This window comes from Homalodisca vitripennis, chromosome 4 (assembly GCF_021130785.1).
Source record: "Homalodisca vitripennis isolate AUS2020 chromosome 4, UT_GWSS_2.1, whole genome shotgun sequence".
Classification (NCBI taxonomy): Eukaryota; Metazoa; Arthropoda; class Insecta; order Hemiptera; family Cicadellidae; genus Homalodisca; species Homalodisca vitripennis.
The window spans coordinates 169,222,501-169,247,717 of record NC_060210.1 but is presented as its reverse complement, the minus strand read 5'-3'; the positions used below and the strand labels follow the sequence as shown (position 1 = coordinate 169,247,717).

At 33.0% G+C, this 25,217-nt stretch overlaps 1 protein-coding gene across 2 annotated transcripts in view; it reads left to right on the top strand.

Moving 5' to 3' along the window:
- The first annotated feature begins 966 nt into the window (after positions 1-966).
- LOC124360585 (SR-related and CTD-associated factor 4-like) overlaps positions 967-25,217 on the top strand; it is an 83,955-nt gene continuing 59,704 nt past the window's right edge. For both annotated transcript variants that reach the window (XM_046814318.1, XM_046814317.1), the window contains exons 1-5: positions 967-1,136; positions 12,453-12,581; positions 14,808-14,969; positions 16,769-16,946; positions 19,474-19,571. In XM_046814318.1, the coding sequence (XP_046670274.1) occupies positions 1,107-1,136; positions 12,453-12,581; positions 14,808-14,969; positions 16,769-16,946; positions 19,474-19,571 (597 nt within the window). In that variant the 5' untranslated portion in view covers positions 967-1,106. The remainder of the gene's footprint in view (positions 1,137-12,452; positions 12,582-14,807; positions 14,970-16,768; positions 16,947-19,473; positions 19,572-25,217) is intronic.

The window sequence follows — 25,217 nt, the reverse complement described above, 5'->3', positions numbered from 1 at the left end:
GTTTTGTTCAATAACTTCATCTTGTCATTCCTTATATATTAACTCCACCGTGTAGAATATCACACAAGTGTCAATTAATTAAATTGTAGTAATACACATTAAATGCTATGATCTTTCTTGGCTGAAATATTCTCAGTGGTTTTACAAAAATGGCGTCGGCGCGTTAATGTTGAAGTACTTGGAGGGGATATTTTTCGGTGTGAGCTCTGGAATAAATTACTAGAGTGCGATACTGTGCAGTGTATCGATTCAACATATCGATAGATATTAGAAAATGAGTATCGATATATATATTCGTATCGGTTCATTCTAGGTCGGTAATAATTTCTTTCGTACAGATTGTTCAAGCTATTTGATTATTTAATACATACAAATCTGATCAACAGTAAGTTTTAATTACTGTGCCTTCCCGTGATTGTAGATAAACATAGTTTATACTTTAAACGGGCAAAATGTAAATGTATGGCCTTCGGTTATTTAGTGTCAATGTACCACTACAATTTCTTTTTGTTAGTACTAAGGATGAAAAATAAAATATGTTTTGCAGAATATAAAATGGCACACTAGTGGTTTGTTTAGTATAGTAAGTCCATTTAATCAATAAATTAATTTCTACTTTAAAAGTTTATCTACCGACATTGTAAACTTTTGGCATGATTGTAAAGTTTTATAAGCACTCGATCTAAAAGTGTTGTAATGAATAGTTATAAAATCCACCGTCAGAAACGTGAGAAGTTTGTTTTAAGATGAATATTGCGGTAAATGTATTTAGAATATTGTTTTTAAACTCATATCAAAAAGTTATGAGAAATCTACGAGTTAAATAACCCTATGCAACAAGAATGAAGCACAAAGTATGTATACAGAAAATGTATGGTTAAAATAAATATCGAAGCTACGTCAAGTATCGAAAGTTACTTGCATATCGATATTGTATCGATACTCATGCATCGGAAATCTGAATTGTACTTTTATTGAAGCCATTTTGGTTAAAGAAGTGAAGTGTGTTTGGGAGTGTAGTAGGTGAATGTTTAAATGTAATGTTTGTATAGAACTAACTGTAATATGCGTTGATTTTTCTCCTTAGAAAGTTTTATCGTCTTACGATGGAGCTCGTCAAGCAATTCAATGGAGAGGTAAGAGAAATTTGTGTATATCATTGACTGGCTATGTTCTCTGCTTCTTATATTTTGATCTTGTTAAACTATTAATTTTTACCTTCAGTTGCGAAAGGAATATTTTGATACTAATATTATAATATATAATTAAGTGTTCAGCCCAAAAACTTGCAGTTAAAATATTTGTTTGATGTATTCTTGTAAAATGATTAACTTATACCCTCCCATAACCTAATTTTAGTCTACTGTATTAATGTTTATATTGCTTGATGTAATTTAATTAGTTACTCAATAGTAGGTTTAAAGTTACTAGCCTATGTTCAGTGAAATGAATAATGCAATATTATGAATTTGATATATATATTTTTTACAAGAAATGATTGCTGTTGTTGATAGGCCTAATGATTACTTATAAATAGACCTAGTAGAAACAATAAATTAGCCAAGTAATGTTTTATGGTTTTGGCATTCATATTAAATGCAAAAAAAGTACAAATGATAATTTTATCTTAAATTGCAATAATAAACACCAAGTGGCATGGAACACCTTTCAAAAGGAATCCGGCATAGCATAGTTCAAACAAAATCCCTAGTTAGCCTATTAGATAATGTTTACTTTAACCATTTTACCTAAAATAATTCAAAACTAGGCTACTTTTAACATTTTGTTAAAATAGTATAATTCCATTTCCAGAAAGTATTTTTAGGTGGTTACAACAGGGTTGTCAACATTTACATGAGAATTTGATTACCATGGAGAAGTTTATTCATCGTTTCTACCTTCATGGAGGTTTTTAAAATTTTGGGCAAATCTTAAGAACAGCGACTACCGCTCCGATCGCCGTAATTTTTTGCATTCTAACACAGGTTAACGTAATTTCACCGAAAAAAATAGTCCCGATTATCGCCGTAGCCGTTTACTCCCCCCCCCCCAAAAATTTTTGGAAAAAACAAAATTTGAAAAACCTGACTGACAATGCATTTATTCGTTTTTTTGGTGTTATTAGTTCGTAGGGCAGTAGTCCATGCACTAATTCTAGTATAAACTCGTCTTATCTTATCAGTAATAAACGCGCGCCGCTTATATTTTGCCTGTAATGAAACCTGCGTTAGTTCTGTCTGAGTTTTGTGTGTGTAAGCAGTCATGGCGTGATCTGGGCTTGGACTTTGCAAGCTCGAGTTAATTTTTTTTCTAAAAGAGCAAGCAGCGCAAAGCGCTGCGCAGCGGGCAAGCATCGCGTGATCTGAGTTTTGAATAGGGAAGCTAGGGTCTTTTTAGCGTGTGACAAGAACCATCGCACGCCATTTCAATAACTTCACTAATTATTCCTTGTCCATGTGGGTTTGTTTGTTTACGTCTGGCGGTCTATCGAAGCCGTCCTTACAGGTCACGTGATCCGCCCGGCCAATCGGAAACTTTCCTGTTTGTCACGTGACTACTGTCAACTCATCAAAACGACCATGGTCGGCCATTGTTTATAGTTTGATAGTCGAAAATCTTGTTATTTAAGTGTTTTGTATTGCCAACATTGTACTGCCGAAAAACTGGTTTTTATATATTAGCGATAATCTGGACAATTTTTTTTCGGTGAAATTACGTTAACCTGTGTTAGTATGCAAAAAAATTACGGCGATTAGAGCGGTAGTCGCTGATCTTAATATTTACCAAATTTTGTACCTTGTTATTTTGGGGAGACTACCCAAAAGTTACCCTCTAAGTGGCAAGCGACGTCTGAGGCGTTCTATTTACGCCGCCGTGACGTGGCAAGAGACGTCTTAGAAGTCGCTTCCCATTGCCGCTTATTGCTAGGCAACCGATAATTATTTTTGCGCCTAGTTTGCACAGTTGCGTTCACCACTAAATTTCCAATACATTTCATATAGTATCATCAACATCACGATGAAATAATCAATGGTACTAACTGAAATAATCCGGTACTTTGGGATTATACCGACCACACCCAGACATGAATCGTTATTTGACATTTTGCTTCTACTGATTACTAGATTAGCGTAAAACAATATTTCGTCAATATAAAACAGGAATTGTCTTATCGCAAACCCCTCCCCATCCTCAGACAGAGGTCAAAGTCGAGCGGTCTAGTAGATAACGTGATTGCAGAGTCGCGTCCCTTTGTTGTACTTCCGTGTTTTACCTCTACATTTCTCCAAACACTAAAATTCAACAAAAACAAACATTACCAAACTAAAACTATTTAAACTCTTTATTGAAAAAACACTCAAAACTTGTTTTTATTCTTGATCACATTCCGCCACCCAAAATGGTGCTGCCCCGCGCTGATGTCAACGAAAGAAAAACATCCCTCGAGATAGTACCTATCAGTAAAATAACAAATTCTAGAGGGGCTGATCAGAAATATAAATTGAATTGTAATGGAAAGGCAATTATGTACCGTGCAAATCATGTGATGCCGCGCGGCCTGCCGTAATCGGGATTCTCGAGAAAGATAAGATAACAGAGACAACAATACCGATTACAATACCTGGAAATGCTTGTAAGTTTTTAATTTTGTAATTAAAGAGTTGTTTTTTCGTTCTATCATGTTTGTTTCTTTAAATTTATATTTTTGTGTTCTTCATACTGGTGTGGTCGGTATAATCCCAAAGTACCAATAATCCTAAGTTTTCTCCCGCGGTCTGTTTTTTTACTGAGGGAAAGGGAGGAAAAGGCAAGCAACTTCTTGCGATTCTGACTAGAAAAAGTGTTTTTTCTAGATTCAGTTTTTCCCATATAACTTTTACAGTGTTGTAAATAGAAAAAATATTATTGAAGGTTTTTTGTTTAGAATTAAATTGTGAATAAAGGTTGCATTTAACATAATCTCCTAGGAATGACATTTTTAAAGTTACAGAACGTAAAAATGAAAAGTTTGGTGGGGAAAAAAACGTTTTTTTTTAACATTTGTGTGGATATCATAAAAATAGGTTAAGGTATGTAAAAAATAACTATACTATGTTATTCTGTAGTTTATTGCGAAAAAAATGATATACAACAAGCATTGCTCATATTAGAATTTGCATTTTATTTTTAAATTATAAGATAGTCCTGCTTGACTCTGAAAAATAGCCCGCCATTCCAGCAACATATTACCGCCACTTAGAGGGTTAATAAGCGGCCTACACTCGTTATTTAATTGCTATTATCGAACAATTCAATGTACCATCAAACATCAATATGCAAAAATCATACACAATAAGTTTCCTCATATTCATCGTTATTTTCAAAGTTTCAAAATATTAGTTACTTCTTGCTTTTTATTGTTTAGCCTACATTAAAAGTACTATAACTAATAAGTTGAAATCATATGCTATGTTAAATAAATTGTAATATCGAATTATTCCTCCACTTAATAACAATTGTTTACAAACATTAAATTTAAGTTTTATGTTGATTAGAAAGAAAAATGGTACATGTGTTGGTGCTTTTCACCCAACTATAATTTTGGGTGAAACATTATAGCCAGGGAAACTTAATCCTATTAAGCCCCAAGTTTTATACAAGATATATACAATAGTACTAACAGAGATTGTGATTTTAGAATTTTTGAATTATATTGGTAAAGTTGTTGTCGAAGAAATTGTATGTAAACCATTTGAACTTTTATTCTCAGTCGGGTTCGGTTAAAAAAATCGGTATTGGTTACGTTATTGAGTTTATAGTCATTATTTTTATATTAAAGGCAATTTATTTTTATAGTTATTATTTTTATATTAAAGGCAATTTATTTTTGTAAACATAATTTAAAACTAGTTCTTAATACCACTTCAACTTAATTAAACAAATTTTATTCATTTGCCGTGGCTGGCACCTGCTTGGAACATGCAAACCGTCAGATCGTCGAGGACGATGTTGCAACGACCATGCGCAATCCACTCGCACCCTTAAGTGCAAGAGTGGAAGCTGTGGTAAATTAAATGTTGATTTTGTATATTGAACCATTTACCATCAGCTTTTTTGTTTGAGCTTTGGGGGCTCCAATGACAGGTTTAACAATGAATAATTTACCTTTCAAAATTGCAGTTTAGTAGTAAAGCGCCAAAACCAGTACCTTTTTTTCATTTTTACAGACACAAAACTTGGTTATTGTTAGTAAATAATTGCTTTCGTCGCAAATTTTCAAAACTTTTCTCATCAGTGTTACATTTTCTAGACTCGTTTCGCAAAATGTGGCAAATGCGATCACAGCTTAAACTCTAAAATATTCCCTTCAAGAATGAATTAAATGAAATGAAAAATGTGTTTATTGAATACAACGAAAAACATACTCAATTGGCAGAGGTTGGGACTATTAAGTCCTCTCTTACACCTAACCTAAGAATATTGCTAGTTTCACTTATTATTGTCACATATATTGTTAACAATTCTATGAATACATTTTTCCTTTTTCTTATTACTTTAGTCTTTTTACTCAACATGATATTTGTGCAACTGTGCCTGTATTTTATAAAGGACTATTTCAATAAATAAATAAGGAAAAATACTTATAAAAATTTTTCTGTTAAAATTGCCAACCCAATATACAGCCACATCGTCCAATCTATGTGACATGTAACAACAAAACTACTTTGAGTTTACAATATTTCTCTCAAAATTGTCAACCCAATGTACAGCCACATCGTCTAATCTGTGTGACATGTACAGTACCTACAAAAGTACTTAAAAGAGTGGTCTGGTATGTTAGGTTCATCACAAATTGAAGTAAGGCATCCATGCAGCATCTGTTGAGTGAACTGTATTAATATCAACATTACAGACCATCTGGAAAAGGGAGCAGGATAGATTAACCTCTTGGTTTTAGTGAGTTGTTTAAAATTTGTTTGTCTGTATTTGGATCTATATGTTGCTGATTGTCTTTATTAGTAGTTCTAATTATATTGTATTGATTCAAAATAGGTAAGTAATTTTGTTCACAAAGAAGTTTCTTTTTAACGCTACAAGACAACTTTTTTGTGATAAGCCATTGGTTATCAATGAATTTAAAAAATGAAAATAGCAATACAATTATTTAATATCAATCAATTTAAGTGATACAGCTGCCTTAAAAACTTTATACTGTGCCTTAGTGCATTAAACACTTTATATGGGTCATCTGAAGAACTGGAGGGTATTCAAAGAAGTTTTGCCCAAGTTGTAAGTGTCAGGAAGGGGATTCACGTTGGGTGTGGTAATTCTTGAACAATTTTAAATTGAACACACCCATCAACAACATCATATTTTATGTACTCTAGGTGATTTATGTATTTTATTTATGTATTTATATACGGCATACACCATTTTACAAGAAATGTTAAATCCGATTCAACAAGAGATAAATTATCTTATAATACAGTACAACAAGCAATAATATATTCAAATATAACAAGCAACAAATAAATAACACCAACTATATGAACAATTAAAAAATTGTAATAATCACAGCAACGATTTATGTGTGTGTGGGGGGCGTGAGGGTTGTGTGTGCGTATAATATATGTATGCGTGTATAATTAAATATAACCTGCAGTAGAATATGAAGTTTCGGCAAGTAATAATGTGTCTTATAATATATAATAACAAGCAACAAATACATTTATAATATTTAACAAGCAACAAAAAACAAGATAACAAGTAATAAATATAAAACTTCTTATTACAGTATAATCACGATGCCAGAATGTGTGGAGAAGAATCACTCATGCACTTAACTTTTGTCATCACACTGATATGTGACCCTCTAAAGGCGTCACCAATCACTCATCACTAACTCCATCATTTGCAGTAAGAAGGCGCACGCACGGCTTGGCTACGAAATCGAGTCACACCAGGAGAGAAAAAGTCCACAGATCCACATATCTCATTGCCGAGTTGTAAAAGGCGTGGGAGCGTACTGCGTTGCTGGTATAACGTAGAGTACTGAAGCCTCTCAAACAAATCCTGGGATCTTGTACGACCAGGAATGTGAAAAGGAAGCTCCTGTAACAGCTCAGGGCAGCCCACAACATCATTGATCAACTTCATGAGGAGAACTGAGTCTTGAATCCTTCTGCGAATGTCTAAGTCATGAAGACGGAAGTGAGACTTCAGTAGTGGTACAGGGACTTCAAGGTAGTTGTATCCCATTCGGCAGCCAACAACTCTGATGAATCGGACCTGGACTCTCTCAATATCTGATATGAGAGTAGATTGATACGGAGCCCACACAGAAGAGTTGTACTCCAGGAGCGGACGCACTAGTGTCTTATACAATGTTACTAGAGAGTCAACATGCAGCCCCCCAGAGAAACGAAAGACGAAGCCAAGCGTGGAGTTGGCTCTCCTGCAAATGAACTGCACATGCTCATCGGGATGGAGAGTTGAAGTAGTTAAGACACCAAGGTCCTTCATCTTCCAGACTCTATGGAGAATTTCGCTGCCAAGGTAATAGTCATGAAAAAGTGGATTCCAAGATCTGGAAAAGGTCATAACTAAACATTTAGATACGTTCAGGTCCATAGAGTTTTTAAAGCACCAGTGCTCCACTGCCCTTAATGACGACCTGAGACGGTCCACATCATGGCCTGAGGATGATTCCAGAAAAAGCTTCACATCATCAGCAAATAAAAGATGTTTGGCGGTCAGGGCATCACCAATGTCATTGATGAAGAGGTTGAAAAGGAAAGGTCCCAGATGTGACCCTTGAGGAACTCCTGACTCAGCACTTATGGGGTGAGAAATAGCAGTACCACACCTCACACTCAGCGTTCGACCCCGAAGATAGGATTGGAAGAATTGCAGGAGAGAACTGGAGAATCCTAGAGAGTCCAATTTAGCCAATAGGTGTTTGTGACTAACCCGGTCGAAGGCTTTGGCGAAATCCAGATAAATGCAGTCCACCTGCCGACCTCTTGCGAATGCTGAGGTAATGTAGTGTTGAAAAATGATGAGGTTAGTGGTTGTGGATCTCCCGGAGCGAAAGCCATGCTGCTGCGGCACTACTAGGTGTTTAAGCTCAAATTCAAGTCCATCTAACACCAGACTCTCAAAAACTTTGGACAATGTGTTTAAAATAACAATCGGTCTGTAATTCGATGCAAGGGTACTATTGCCAGATTTGAATATGGGAACTATGTATCCTGTCTTTAAGCAGTCTGGAAAAATACCTTTAGAGAAGAATATGTTGAAATAAATATATAAATGAGGAGAAATCACCACACTGCAATATTTAAGTACCGATGGAGGAATGGAATCAGGACCTGCCCCTTTGTTTGGATCTAGCTGGCTAAGCTTACGCTCAATGGCCTCAACTGAAAGGTACCAGGTTGTTAAGACTTTGAACTCTCGAGGATGGTAGACAGGAGGATCATCGTGAGTTTTACTAAAAATAGTAGCGAAGTAGCTGGCAAAAACACGGCAAATTTCTTCAGGATCTTCCGCAACCGATTCCTCATGACGAATCATCTTGGGTATGTTCGATGTTTTCCTCTGTTGACTGACATAGCTCCAAAAACTTTTAGGGTTTGTTCGACACTGAATCAGTGATAACCCTCTAAATACCAAAAATATGCACAATAAACAAATATGTAACATGCAAAGAGGCAGTAAAAAATCATTAACTCACTAAACTAATTAATTGTAAACAGCCACCTGTTTCTGATTTCTTTTTGTCTGCAAAATGCATAGAATAAATTTTTACTTATTTTGTTGGCTCATTGATTGAGATTATACAGTGAAAACTTTCAAGTTGAAAACGTTTCATTCCATCTATGAGATTCATACTGTAGGGAATTCATTGAATTAACATATATTACAAACTGTTTTGGAAGGGTCGTATGAGTTCACCAAAGTTTTACTACAAATCAACTCAGTATTTTTTCTCTAAGCTGTTACGTCTATAAGCTACCAGGTACTTTACAGTGGAACCTTGATAACATGAAATTCTCAATACTTAAAGATTGTATATCCCCTTGAATTCCCTGGTTTTATATCCCTTGAATTCCCTTGAATTCCTTGTAACACTCATGTAAAAAATACCTCTATAATACTGTTCTGTGGTTGGTAAACTCTATAAGATGAAGTTTAGATCATCCTAGGCACCTTTATAAAATGAAATTTAGTTATTGTGAACCTCTATAACACGAAATCTACTTCTATAATATAAAGTTCCTACACAGTAACCTTGATACGCTGAAATAGAGGAATAAAAGGACAAAGACTCAGTGACAGGTCTGGATTTGAATGCTCAGAATTTCCATACACCATTGACTTTAAGGTGACATTATTGTCACAGTTTTGCTGCAATATCAGACAAATTATACCGTGTTTAGTGTGGAACTTAAACATAGAGGTATTAAAGCTGTTGAAGGAAATTCTAAAAAGAAGAAAGTTGATACTACCAAAGAGTTTAATATTGCTTATGGAATTTTGTCCTATTATTATTAAAACAAGATAAAGTATGAATATGAAAGTGAACTTCCTGAGATGTGTAAAGGGGTGAAGTCTACAGAGTTTGTTTATATTGAAGAATGCGTTTTGATATGGCTAAAACCGTGTCGTGACAAGAATCTGCTGGAGGACCAGTGCTTCAAGAAAAAGCAAATCAAATCTTGGAGACCTTGGCCAAGAATGTTTCTTGCAAGTAACAGATGGTTACAAAATTTTAAGAAAAGAAATTCATATATTTTAATTGTATGGTGAAAGTGGAAGTGCGGATGTATTTTTCAGGTGTATGCGAGATAAAACTTTATTCTTTAAAGGTTATCCTTGCAATGGTGGGAAAAATAGCAAAGAACAAATAACAGTCTTGTGGAACACAAAGAGCACAGGAACAGTTAAACTGAAACCTTTAGTAATTGAAAAATAACAAAACCCAAGATGTTTTAAAACATAAAAATCCTTCAAACAGAATATATGACAAACAAGAAGATTTTAAGATTGTATTATAACAATAATAAACAAACACGATGTAATAGAATACTTAATGTGATGAACAATAATGCTTTTAATTCCTGGCTTTTAAAAGCCTCTACGAGAAAATGAAAAAGGAGAAGAAAAATTTGTTTGTTCATTGGCAATTTAACAGTTTATAAATTGCCACCGATGAATTGGCTTATGAATTGGTGCCCTCCTACCACCAAACACAATTTATAAGCTGCAGCCTCTTGACCAGGGCATCATAAAAAATGAAGTTTACTACTGAGTGGAGTTTACTACTTGTTCATCTGTTTCTCAGTGACTTAGAACTTGAGACCCTAACAAAAGTTGATTTATTCAAAGCCTTGTGGATGGTAACAAGGAGTGGTAAAATTTAAATAAGTACAATTTCTAACTGTTTTAAAAAAGTGGGTGTAAACACTTCAAACTGAAGTTGAAAAAGACTCAGACCAACCACCCCAGAAATGAGCGATATTTTACAGAACTGGGCAACAGTCAGAGAAGCATTAGACTTCAATGAACTTCGATGAATTCGTAACCAATGATTTTGCTGTGTGGTGACATGGATTCAGCTGACATTCAATCTTCATCACTGGCAAACCCTGACAGTGACAGAGATGGAGAAGAATATGGTGAAAGTGATCTACCCAACCCCGAACAGTGAAGGATGCGCGTGATGGTCTGATTACGCTATCACAAATTTGACTCCTGGAATCTGGAGCCATGTTAGTCTGAAGAGATAAAAAAAAGTCGATGATGAAGAAGCTCATAGTTACAATGTTTCAACATAAGAAACACTTAGACTACAGAATATAGTGTAATCTAGGGGAAGACACATTCTCAATATCTCATTGGGTGCACAATTGAGTCCACTGTGATTAAAAAAACATTTTTAGATTCAATCTTTAAGCATGTTGGGCAACTGGGTTATGAATGTATTTTTTTCTGCTTTTAAATAAACTCTCTACTAATAATTAATTTAGTTTAAAAATATTTTTCTGTATTCAAAACAATTATGTTTTATTTGTATTCTAGTTTGGTTTTATGTTGTTAAAACCACTACAGTATTTTTTTTTAAGTTGCAATGTATACTATTTTACTTGTATTTATGCATTACAATCTTCTGGAGAAAAATACAGTTCTCTAATAAAATGTACTAATTTGTAAGCTTGTTAGTTTTTATATCCTAGCAATGAACCTCATTACCACAAAGTTTAGCCGTCTTTGCCATGTTAATCTCAAAATCACCAATAGCACACATTTTTAAGAATCACACAATATTTAATAACATTACTAACAAAATTAAAATGTGACATGTATTGGTCTTGCTGTGTTCTTTATAGTGAGACTTTAATTGTATTAACAATGCGCTGTGAAGTGGAAAATTGAATGATAGTAATGACGACACCGACCATGTTGCCTTAAGAATTAAAACTAGTTAATAATATAATTTTGCTATTTATTGAATATAAAGTATATGGTCATTATTGTTAATGAAAAAACTTTTGTATATACCATTACAATGTATAAAATTAAGTGTTCTATTACACCGTATTTGTTTATTATTTTTACTATCTAATCTGAAAATCTGCATCAATTATGAACTGACCATATAGACTCTATAGATCCCCATCTATTTATTCTAATCTAATTTTCTGGACGATGAAATTTTTTCCTGCTTTGCAAGTTTTTGGTGCTCCATACATAGCAGATTCTAGGGCTCCATGTCCTCTTTGTGGGCTAATCATGGCCGTGTTCACATCTCAGAGTAGGATCTTGCTCCTTGGAATGTGTATTATATGACATTTCATTCAACTAATGTGATTCAATTTAATATTACTTAAATCCAACAGTTTTTTATTGTGTATGTTAGTACAGCTCCATTTCACCTCCCACTCGGTGCAGCATCTGAATCCTTGTATCTTCAGAGTTAAGATTCTTTATTGTTGATATTCATGAGAGAACAGAAAAAAAGTAAAAATATGTGTTTTTGTTACTGAGAAAGTGTAATAGACAGTGTTTGTAAATTATTCTTCTTGTCTTCTTTTGTCAAGGGCTCTCTCCAAAAATTATTTCTCCATGTAGAAAGGTCTGTCCAGCCAAGTTGTTAGTTTTTTTACTTAAAGCTCTGTCCATTTTCTTTCTTGATGTGGACAGGTATTACCAATTAAAATTATTAATGCCAAAAACCTGTACTGTACTAGTGGAAATGTATAATAGAATGTTACAGTCTTTTATTATTTAAAAAATACTACTTTTTTAAGTAGTCTATCAAATACCTTAATATAAACTAACTAATTTAAGAGTAAAAATTCACAAATGTAAACTTATTGCTATAACATGCATGACCTGCTATGTAACAAAAATTATAATATTCTTAACGAATTTGTCAGTGCAATTGTTAAATTGTTAATTTTTTTCAGCTTTCATCTCTGTACGAGTCGAAGCCTCCCATATCCAAGGCAAAAATGACATCAATAACAAGGACTGCAATTAAAGCCATTAAATTATATAAACATGTTGTACAGAGTGTAGAAAAGTTCATTCAAAAGGTAAGAATATAGATTTTTGTCACAAATAAAATAATGTATCATCAGAATATATACCCAAATTGTAAATGGGTGGTAATAAGTTAAAACTTGCTTCTATGAATCACGTATACCTTTTACAGTGAAAATTTTAATGTCTTGAAGGGTTGTTTAAATTTTTATTTGTCTTTGTCAAGTTTTACAAATAACAAAAATTATATTTCAAGATATATAATCTGATTTCTTTTTCAGGTGGTAAATCTTGTATTTGACTACAAAATAGATAGTTATTATTGTATTAATCAAGTGATTTATTGCCCTTTTTCATTAAATTAATATACTTACTGCAGAATACTAGATGGAATAAAATGTTGGGGAGATGAAGGGGTTTTATAAGTGTGATTTTATTGTGTACTTATTCATTTCTGGAAAAAATGCTTAGCTTGAGTAGGCTTTCAGAAAAGAACAAATATCAGCATAAACAGAAATATATGCCAGGGATCTCACTACAAGACGATGTTAAAAAACACGCTTGAGCGCTGAAAATCTCGCTCTGAGATGACGCAAAAAGTGCCGGAGTCTCGTAACAAGACGATTTCTATTTCATTTGTTGTACCTCTATAACTTATCCCGTATGGATGACATCATACAAAAGGCCAATACATGAACTAAACAAACCTTATTAACTGTTATTTCTACTTTGTACTGCTAACAGGATGTTGATGACGTGAACAACTAACTAAAATAGAACACTTTCTCAGGTGACAAATAGCAGAGCGTTTTTTATGTTATATAATTGTGTGATTTATTATTTTAAAGTGTTTCTAAGTTATATTAGTTAATAAAATTAATAAAAAAAGTTATGACACTCACATAAGAAAACTTTTAGAGGATGTTGTGCCGGTGATACGTCCAAGTGTCCATAAAGATAGTGTTGTAGAGTTTTTTGAAATTTACCTGAGTAAGGTTATGTTTATGTTTTGAGTTTTGTTTTAGTAAGTAATGTTTTAGTACACTTGATTTTGTATTTTTTTTTAAATGGAATTTATCATTAAAGTATTGAAATTTCAAAAAGAATTAAAAAGAGTTTTTATGGTAAAAACTAAACTTAAACTGAATGTTTTCCAAAACCCTATGCATTCAAAAAACAACAAAACAAACCTTAACATTATAGGTTGTTTTTAAATGTTCTTTATCCTAAAAGTGTTGAAAATTTAAAATAATTTTCGTATAGTAGTTATTATTCCTCAAACTGGATTTTTATTTTGTTTCCATAGAAAAGTCACTGTCTAAAGTGATTTTGAATTTTTTAAATTGTATAAACATCTGATAGTTATATATTTTCTGATACATAACTCATTTACTTTTAAAAAGAATTAAAAAGGAGCTTTGTATGATAAAAAATAAATTGTAGGTGAATTTGTTTCTAAAATCCTTGTGTAAAAATAACCTCTATCAATTAAAAACTTTTTTCCAACATTTTTTATGGTACAATCTAATATATAATTATTATACATGATTTTACGAAGTTTTTAAATGCTCTGTATCATGAAAGTATTGAAATTTCAAAATATTTTTTTGTAATATTTATTTCACCTCAAAATGGATTTTTATTTTGTTTCCGTGGAAATGTTGCTGTCTAAAGTGATTTTTAATTTAAAAAGTTATATAAAAATCTGAATGTTATATAGCTTTTTATACATAATTTTTAAAATTTATAAACAAATCTGAATATTAGATAGTTTTTTTATGCATAATGTTTTTTCTAAAACCTTGTGTTTTCATTCAAACCTTTGTGCACTTTTCGCATGGTCATACAAAAAATAACTGCATTTTTCAAAATGGATTTTATTTTATCTCTGGCACTAAAAGGGTTAAAAGAAGTGGAAAAACTATATATTAGACTCAGCTTTGTTGTTATTTTTTTGAGATAAACTCAAGGAATAGTAAAAAAGAATCATATAAAAGCAGCTAAGTGTAAAATTATTGAAAATTAAACAATTTAAGTAAATGAAATTCTTACCACTTTTTTTACTGTAAATTTGATTACAGAACTGTCAAATATGAACTATTATAAATGTTTATTTCGTATATACAAAACCATATTGAGTGGGTTTTATTTTTATTCCTCACTTTAAACATTTTAATATTTTGTGAAAAAGATAGTTTTAAATTATTTTATATGTTTTAGTAATGGGTAATGGTTAATTTCAGTCTTAAAATTTTTAATTATTGTTCTGTGTGTTCTAGTGCAAACCTGAATACAAAGTCCCCGGGCTCTATGTTATTGATTCAATTGTTCGTCAGTCACGTCATCAGTTTGGCACCGAAAAAGATGTTTTTGCTCCAAGATTTGCTAGAAATCTTCAACAAACATTTGTTCATTTATTCAACTGTCCAGCTGAAGATAAGGTAATTAATTATACTTAGTTCCAGTGAGCATTAATGATATATTCTAGTAATTATGTTTTAATTATTAAATGTGCAACTGCAAATTGGGAAAATTTATATTTTTTTTAATATACAATAACGTGTTACACACCTCATCCATGTACTTTATTCAGATTAAGGATCAAACCATAATTTATAATACATGCATGTAGTATAACAATATCTTGGAAAGTGTATTTCAGTTGTTTAGAGGCTTTTCTTGTAGCCAATTCTTACCTTATTCTTAATTAAACGTTATTGTTAACCCTTAGTACTCAGATGGAAATAAAAGAATACCCAGAATGCAGGTCGGATGGCCACACACGCGACCCCTAACTTCCAACTGTGTAGGTCGGACACTTCGTTTCGAGGCGAGTACTCAGGTCGAGTGGCCACACACGCGACCCCTAACTTCCAACTGTGTAGGTCGGACACTTCGTTTCGAGGCGAGTACTCAGGTCGAGTGGCCACACACACACGAGCCCTAACTTCCAACTGTGTAGGTCGGACACTTTGTTTCGAGGCGAGTACTCAGGTCGAGTGGCCACACACGCGACCCCTAACTTCCAACTGTGTAGGTCGGACACTTTGTTTCGAGGCGAGTACTCAGGTCGAGTGGCCACACACGCGACCCCTAACTTCCAACTGTGTAGGTCGGACACTTTATTTCGAGGCGAGTACTCAGGTCGAGTGGCCACACACGCGACCCCTAACTTCCAACTGTGTAGGTCGGACACTTCGTTTCGAGGCGAGTACTCAGGTCGAGTGGCCACGTATGAGGTCCGCCCTAACAAGTGCTACTTTCTATCGGGAAATGCAGCAACTATGTAAATCAGTTGTTTACATTATTTACGATTTCCTTAGTTTTGTTTTGAAGCCTTTTGTAGTACCACACGCTTCTACTGTCAATGAGTTACCAGTTAAGTGTATTATATAAAAATGTAATCTTAATATTTGATATGTTATCATGGTAGATCATCGAGACCTTGGCTCTGAGCGAATAAGAAATAAGACAAATCTGAAACACTAGAAATTGGTGATACTGTAGTGTTGGTGATTTTGATCATTTAGATTGAACAGACGCAGAATAAATTTACTTTATTCAACTGAATTAGTTGATTACATTTGATAACTTTTATTACCACACTTGCTTTTTCTACTTTTATTATAAAAATTCTTTATTCACTCTAAGCTATACATGTAGTTTTTAATTTTTTTAACTAAATACAGTACAACATGAATATTTTATTAAATTTAGTATTATATTCATAATTAAATCAAACTTTGTATTTTACATATTTATAATTTATAAATAAAGTTGAATTACATTATGAAACAACGGTTTACTAATTATTTATCACCCATAATCATGCTTACAATTACGTTTAAAAACTATATTATTTTAAAATAAAAATTAATTTTATAAATCACGCACAATAACTTACATTAGAGTCTGATTTTAAAATCATTGTAAGTATTTAAATCTTGCCATACAGTAATATTATGGTCATTTGAAGTTATGGCAGGTAGAAGTCGATTTGGATCTACCTGGAAAAATAAATCTGATCTGTCTGCATTTAGAGGTAAGCAGAGAATGCTGATTGGATGGAAGAACATGTAATGGGGTCCTGTAGTGTGGCCACCTGATCAGGGAGGACAGCTCATCAGATTTAATATCTAAGTGCACTAAAAGATAATACCAGCTTAGGGTGTGGTCTTTCGAGCACTAATGGTTAAGTATGAAGTAATCACAATTGATTCTGACTACAATTTTGTTTCAGAGTAAAGTTATCAGGGTTCTGAATCTTTGGCAAAAAAATGCTGTGTTCGAATCTGATGTGATCCAGCCACTGTTCGATTTAGCAGATCCAAATCATCCTGTTCACAAGGAGCAGGCAGCTAGTAATGGAATAACCCCAGTAAAACCTGTTCCTGCAGCTAATATCACACCAAAGAATGGTAAGATTAAGTTGTTATCACATTATGTATAGGGTCGTCCAATAATCAGTGGCCACCTGTCATTTCTGCACAGTTTGACCAATTGAAAAATAAAAATTTGGCGATCATTATTAATAGGTAATGAGATCTACTTTATAGTGGATACAAAAATGTATGGGGGTGGCTCCCTTCTAGGGGGGCGGGGGATGAATTTTCAAATGCATCCGTCCACATGTGACACATTGTTGGAAAGGGAATAAAAAATAAACATTTTGATGCAAACCAGAAGTTGCTATATATCACTGTTCCAAGATGGCGACTGCTAACTGGTGGAATATGGGGTTTTCAGTTATTTACATGAAACTTGTTTGTGGTAGTTTATCAGGTCAAGAAATATGTACCTTATATCAGTTTTATGTATCTGATATCAAATGGCGGTATCAAACAAGAGCAAAAAGGGGTTATCCTTTATACCCTAGTCTATGTAGCGCATTTGTATGAAAATTGGATATCTGGCGTGTTTTTAAGTCAAGAAGCTTGAATTTGAAATCAGTTTAAAAAATTTACCAATTCTTATTGGTATAATCAAATTCAACTTATTCTGACTTTTTTGGTTGTATATTTTGGTTTTTCCTTTCGTTTTAAATTTTCCACACAAATCGTTAAGAGACTTATAAGCCATGGCCAAATTGAGAAGTTGTGGAATCTGATGGACTGGAAGGCCTCTCTTTAATTTTAGAAGGTATTTTGCTAATAAAATAGCCAACGTTTCTACTTTGTAGTCTCAGAGGAGTATCACCATTGGATGATGGTTGACCTCTACTTGACTTTTCTGGCAACACAAGAGTTATCTAAATTTGCTCTGCTTTAAATTCTACCTGAATTCTGATAGGTTTTGTTGTTTATGTTTGATTAGGTAACTAACTTGTGAACTACACAACAAAAGTGAAAAAGAAGAAAAAATAATTTCGTAGACCCCTTTACAGTGCATTACAGGGAAGGATGTTAGCTTTTAATCCTATTGCGAGCCATAGTTTACCTATATATTGGGGAGTGACCAATAACCTTGTGGAGTGACCAATAACCTTGTGGACCAATAATCTTATATTTTTGGTCTTGGATTGTGTGCCATCAATATTATGGGAACAAAAATGTTTTCATTTAATCACAGAGGCCGGGGATCCTATTCACATCATGGTATCCCCAGCAGCTGGCCTAGGCTCAAACTCTCATTAACATATTCATTGGTTTCAACGGTAATGTGTCCAAGAAGTATTGTCCAGAATACATCTAATTATGCGGATCATTTGCGTGCCTTATTCACTCCCAAATTTGAAAGTTAGGCCTTGTCACATCATTTTCTTGAATTTCCTTGAAATTTCATCATCGCTTTTACTACTAATTTCACTCAAAATATCACCATTAAAATTACCATCACTCACTTCATTTTCACTTTCATTGAGTGTATGTTCTCCACAGCTACTAAATCTATCAGAAGATAGAATGCAATCTTGCTGCGAAACTATTTCAGACAGCAACTAATCAAAACAAACAATGAAACAGTAAACAACTATCAATTTCAAGAGAGTTGACCAGCTTAAAAATCGAAACTGTTATGTTTTAACAGACTGACCATCAATGTAAAATAATATAGAGAAATGTAAAAAAAAAAAAAAAAAAAAAAAAACTGATATCAGGATTATGTTTTAACAGACTTACACCATCAATGTAATAATGTAGAGAAATGTAAAAAAACTGATATCAGGATTATGTTTTAACAGACTGACCATCAATATAATAATATAGAGAAATGTCAAAATAAAAATCGCCGCTTAGTAAGTATAGTAAAAGTGTAATTTACAATTTATCAACTGTAAATAAATCTAATATCTTTATGTATAATGTTTCTATTCTAAAAACAATTGATATCAGGAATATTTTTCAACTACAAAATAATGAATGTGACGTGACTGGCAGTGCCCGTCATCGGTAAGGTAATTAGGTCAATGCTAACTGATAGTATTGTAAAAAATTACTAAACATTTTGGTCCTCAAAGGGTTAAAATATGATTTTTTTAAAAATAATTATGAGAGTTCTATAAAATGTTTAAGAATTTAAAGGCTTGGTTTTAAAATTTTTAGTCTAAAATAATCAATTTTTTATTGTTTTGTGTAAGTTTGACAAGTGAATTTTTTATTTATAAATATTCATAACAATTTTCATAAAAAAACCTGTTGTTTGTTGAGTTTTATGTTTAAGAATGAAATAAAGCGAAATACTTTGTAAGAACATCCACGAAAATGTTATATACAAAGTTATCAAACATGTTTTAAATTTCATTGCTCTACCATAAATGAAAACAAAGTTACCACATTAATCAAACTTACATTTAACCAAAATTCATTGTTGCCAACAGACTTGCAGAGGCATAACTACTACATAAACCGGTTAACAACTTTAAAATATTTTGTAAAATGTATTTTTATATTTGAGAGCATAACATATGTTTGTTTAGGGTAGCACAATTTAATTTGGTTTATGTTACAGTTTCTTCAAAAAAAGAAGGAGCAACTGCAGGCTGGATCAATCAATTGCACACAGAGCCAAACTCAGCATGTGTTCCATCTAATCAAGGGAAACCTCATGTGCGTAGTCAACTAGTTATTAGCTTGAAATAAATTTTAATATTAATAATGCAAGGATTGTTGGCTCTTATTTCATTAAAAGGTCTTGGTTTCTTAGATGTTTTAACACAAGACCTAGTTATAATTTGTGTGATCATCGGTCATTACTGCTAGACGTAAGGGTTGTCTGTTCTTTACTATGCTCATGGCTTGCAGGTTGCTTCTCAGTTTTAAGTAACAAGGTTCATGTTGGCAACAATTCCAAGATATTTCTGACATGTCAGTATTGTAGTAGTCCATAAGCTAGTCTCCATGATTGAACAAAAATTTCAAAATAAGATTACAAGTGTTTTGCTGCATATTCATCAGTTTGTGGCTGTGAAGCCTTATTTCTTATAACTCTTCAAATCTTCTAGTAACCATCCTGATGATGCAGTAACAATAGCCCCCAAAATATGGGTGGCCTGACGTACCCACACTAGCTGAATGTAGTTCTCTATAAATAAGTACTTCTTTTTCTTTGATTTAGCAACTTGGCTAAAATAATGAAAAACAGTGTACCCTCAGTAGAAGTATAATGGTCACAACACTTATGCAAGTTGTGCGAGTTTAAAATCCTATGTTGTACTAGAAACAACATGTCTTTTCTGACCATTCTAACATATTTTTGATATCTTAAGTTAGTCATAAAACAGAACATCAGTGGCTTTGACACACTTGTAGATGGAGATACTTTCATTTGATTTAATCACCAAAAATAAGAAACAAACAGCAAAATAATATCCAAACATCAAAATAATATCCAAACAACAATCAACTACATAACAAAATTTAACCAATGAAGAAATGTTCAAAATTAATCACTAACAAGATGCGTGAGAAAGATGTGCAGTGGCAAACAAGACAGAAATCACAGAGGAAAAATATATGGAAAAACTTCATCAAAGAGGAAAAACTTTAACAAAAATTATGAAAAAAACAGGCCACAGTAAGAATAAGAATATGTTTGTTATCATAAAGCTTACACGAGCGTCAACACAAGTCATGTATAAAATATGAAGACTAGGATAAGTCCAGACAAGGAGAATTTGGTACTCAAAACATGAAGTTGCCAAAACAATCAGGCCACAATTTAAATTATTTTAAAATATAAATAAATAAATAACAAATTAAAACAGATATATAACAAATAAATAAATAACAAATAACAACAAGTAAAACACAGCCTCAGAAATTACAATAACAGAATTATATAACATTAATACATTTTATAGTATAGTTTGTATGAATAAAATACATATGACATTAAAATTTAAAATCTAATCATTAAATTAAATAGGTTATGTCTAGAAACTAACAGTTCCACAGTCAAAATATTCTTTTAATGAATAAAATGGATTGACTAAAAGCCAGGAATAAAATTTTTGTTTAAATTCATCAAAACTATATTTTGAGCTAAATGGTCTTAAAAAGATGTAGACTTTCAAAGCGATTACTGTGTGAGCTCATTGACTATCAGCTGTTCCAGAGGGTCATTCCATGTCAAGTCAACCATGGTCATGACACCACCTCTTTAGATTTTGATGATAAACTTGGCACAAATTGTTGCATTTGCTTATAATTACTTACTTTACTGCCGGGGCGTAACAATCTCAGTCGATTCTTTGCCTCGTCTATGAGCCTCTTCCACGCCACCCTGTCTTTCCGCCAGATCCACAGACCCTCCACAACGGGTCATATCTTGTCGACCACTTGATCGCACCATCTTATCTTTGGCCTACACAAAGGGCGCCTTTCTGTCGGGTACCGCCTGGTAGACCTCTTTTAACCTTGTGCCTCCTGTCTCGATGTACTTGTCCTAGCCAGTATTCTCTTTGCCTTCACCAAAGCCAAGCAATATCAGGATCTTGGTATACATTGCGTAAGTCTCTATTTTTTCTTATTCGCCACACCCCTTCATCACATATGGTCCATAAATATTTTTCGGAGAACTTTATTCTCAAAAACAATCAACCCGCCCTCATTTGTTCTTCGTTATTCGGTCCATGTTTCACTTCCATGTACATTAGGGACCCTGGTTGTTGAATGATTGTTTTATAAAATTACTTATTTTGGGAGCATTGTGACAAACAATCTCGTTGACGTAATAGAGTCTTGTACTCGCCCCAATATGACACCTATTTGGGCATTAGCTCTAAGGATATTGGGGCTTTGGGGGAGATCTCTGTATATCCTCCACGTTTTTGGAGGATGTTATTGTTACACCCAAAAATTAAGTTTTTTTTTTTTTTTTAAAAAAAAAAAACTTTCTAACACAGTCAATGTCGAGTGAGATGTAGTGGGTCAATGCTTAAGTTTGTTCTCACATTTCCAGCATGTCTTCCAAAATGAATAATTTTAGTTTTATCTTCATTTAGCTCTAAGCCTACTGTTTGACATTCTTTAATAAAAAACTTTTTGTTAGCTGTGGAGAGGTCATCCAAACTTTCTGACATGATCACTACATCATCCGCAAATGCCATTATGTTCAGGTCCACTCCTAATTTAACCCCTCTTTGTAAGTTCTTTTAACTTTTTGTAATGCCTCTTCCAATGCCAGGTTGAAGAGAGTGGGAGTTATACCATCTCCTGTCTTTACTCCAGTGTTGAAAAAAAAAACAAACAAATAAATAAGGAAGTTTTCCGACATTTCTCCATCTATCTTATTTTGGCCCTTTGAGTCACTTATACACATTTTTGACAGTCTTAATCAGTTTTTGCGGGGGATTCCATGTTTTTTCCATCTTCTTGAATAGAGCATTCCTATACTATGCTGTCATAAGGCTTTCTTGAAGTCTATAAAAATTCCATAGAAGCCTTTGTTGAACTCATAATATTTTGAAATTGCCTGTTTAAGCAGGAAAATTTGATCTATTGTGTGGACCTGCCTTTCATAAATCCTGATTGCTGTTCATCAATTATTGCTTCAGTATAAGGACTTAATCTTGATAGTATTATTTTTGAAAATATCTTGTAGACGGTGTTTCAAAAGAGATATTCCCTCTATAATTAGAACATAATTGTTTATCCCCCTTCCCCTTTTTTGTGCAGAGGAAATACCACTGCTTCTCTCCATACCTCCGGTATAATTTCCTCTTCCCATACTTTTGTAATAAGTTTATGTATTTCTTTTATCAGGAATTTTCCTCCACTTTTAATAATCTCACTTGTAATTCCGTCTTCACCATGGAGCCTTTATTGCATTTAAGCTTCGCTAAGCCGCGTCTTCTACTTCTTGCGTAGAGGGTGGCCATCACCTCCGGTTGTACTTGTTGGTAATTTAATTCATCGTCAACGCTTCTGTTTGTTACAGTGGTCACAACTTCAGGAGTTCTTCAAAGTAGTCTTTCCACACTTTGAACCCTGATTCTTTGTCCATCCACCTAACTGTCCATTTTTGTCTTTTATGCCCATAGCTTTTTGCTGAGACGCCTTGTTTGAAAAAACGGATTGTTCTGTAAAAAATCTCTTGCGTTATTTGCTGTTCTGTCATTCTCAGCCTTGGTAAGTTTTCGTTTAGGATAGTCTCTTTTCGCTCGTCTAAGTACCACTCTGGTATTTCTGTTAGCTTCTCACAGTATTCTGTCCTAAGTCGTTCTGTCATTCTTCTGCCTTCTTCATCCACATTGTTCCTGCTTGCTAACCACCTGTGCTTTATTTCTCTTCTCTTGTTTTTACGGCTGTCCTGCGATTCCTCTGTAAGCATCCAAGGATTCTTCTTCATATTTTCCTTTGTGCCACCACACTTCCTTTACTGTTTCAGTGACTATAGTTTGTAAATTTTTCCATTGTTTTCCAATCTTGTCTGACTCAGTCATTGTTCGTGTTTCTCTATGCTTTCATCTTCAATATTTGGAATCTATTAATCAATTTTAATTTAAATTCCACTACTGCACTTCTGGTATTGTTATTTTGTCAGACGCTAATTGTTCTTTTCCTAGGTGTTCTCTTTTTGTTATTCCACATTTATTCTTTGTCTTAAGCTAATTAAGACTAACATAGTGGTCTGTACAAATTCTGCGCCTCTGACTGTGCGCACATTTGTAATGCTGCTATAATGTCTATTGTCTACTAATACATGATCAATTTGGTTGCTTGTTTTCCCATCTGGAGAGAACCCATGTTGCATTTGCTATCCATATTGATAAATACAAATTTTATTTCTCTATCTCTTATAGTTTTTTTTCATACAAATTTTTTAATTTTTCTTAATTTATACACGATTTTAGCGCCTCGGATTTCGCGTCCTTGCAATGTAAACTTGTAGCTTAAAAAATTTAATATCTTGAAAACTATTTGAGATTTCACCATGGAAAACTTTGCATAAATATTTAATTAATATATTTAAATAAAGAAAAAATACATTCACTAACCTATTCTCAACTCCAAAAAATAATATAAATATTATAATCAGAACAATTGTTTTTATTTGAAAAAACCGTTGTTGGGATTTACTAAAATTGCAATATCTCAGGGTCTCAGACTGGTAGTAGAGTGTTCATATTTTTTTTACATAGTCTAGATACATAGGCTAACAGATAAACAAAAAAGATGTATGGCTTTTTTCACATGTTTGACTGATATTCAACATTATTTATGAGTAACAAAATTACAGTACCAACTAAAAAATACGCAATTTGAAACATTTTTAGGTTTGAAAGTAAATTAAAGTTTAATTTTAAACTTTTCTTGTATTTAAGTTGTTATTATAATAAAAATACTCAATTAAACTCTAGTACTCAAGTCACTTTCAATTTAAAAGTATTTACAAAACCTTTATGAAGATAAATTGTAAATTATTTACTACTGATCATGTTTGTGTACTCAACTATTGAAGTGTTTACAATTTTATATATCCACTTATTTTTTATAATTATTTCTAAAATCAATAATTATTGATAGAGCAAGGGTCAGAAACTAAGACATGACAAAGATTTTACTAAAAAGAGTGACATTATAATGCACTAATATTTACACAGCCTGTTATGACTCATCTATCTTGTCTCAACCAGGATCCTTTCATGTTGGTTCATGCTCCTAGCCTCTACAGCTAACCACTGGAAACACTGCCTCAGTTTAGATCTTGCTTTGAGTGAGTGAAGACCTATAGTGCAAACTTCTTGTGCAGTGATTGTGGATTTTTAATTTTATTAAGTGAAAGTGGAAACATAACAGTTACAGTATATAACTATGTAAAACAAATTACAATCTGTATCAGAATTAACTGAGGAAGAAAAAGAAATTAATTTACTTAGATCTGGAATCAATTTAATTGAATTTAAAAAAATGTTTGTTCCCATCACAGCTACTACTACTTTCTCAATGTGTTTGAAAAATATCAAATCCGTATGCATAGATTCCATTAAAAAAACACAAAAAGCCAATAAAAAAGTCACTAAGAAGTGTATCTTTAAGTTTTTCAAAACAATTGTGTGAAAAAAATATTTTTATTAAACCCTGGGACAAGATATGCCTTCATGTCGAAACTTCTGTGAAGAAAAAAACTAAAATCACTGAAAATGAATCTGGATGACGAACTAATGATTGAATTGGATTCATTTGAATCTAGAAGCTCTCCCGCACAACCTGTCTCCTCTTTCACAAACAAATACAGCCTTAGATGATTTG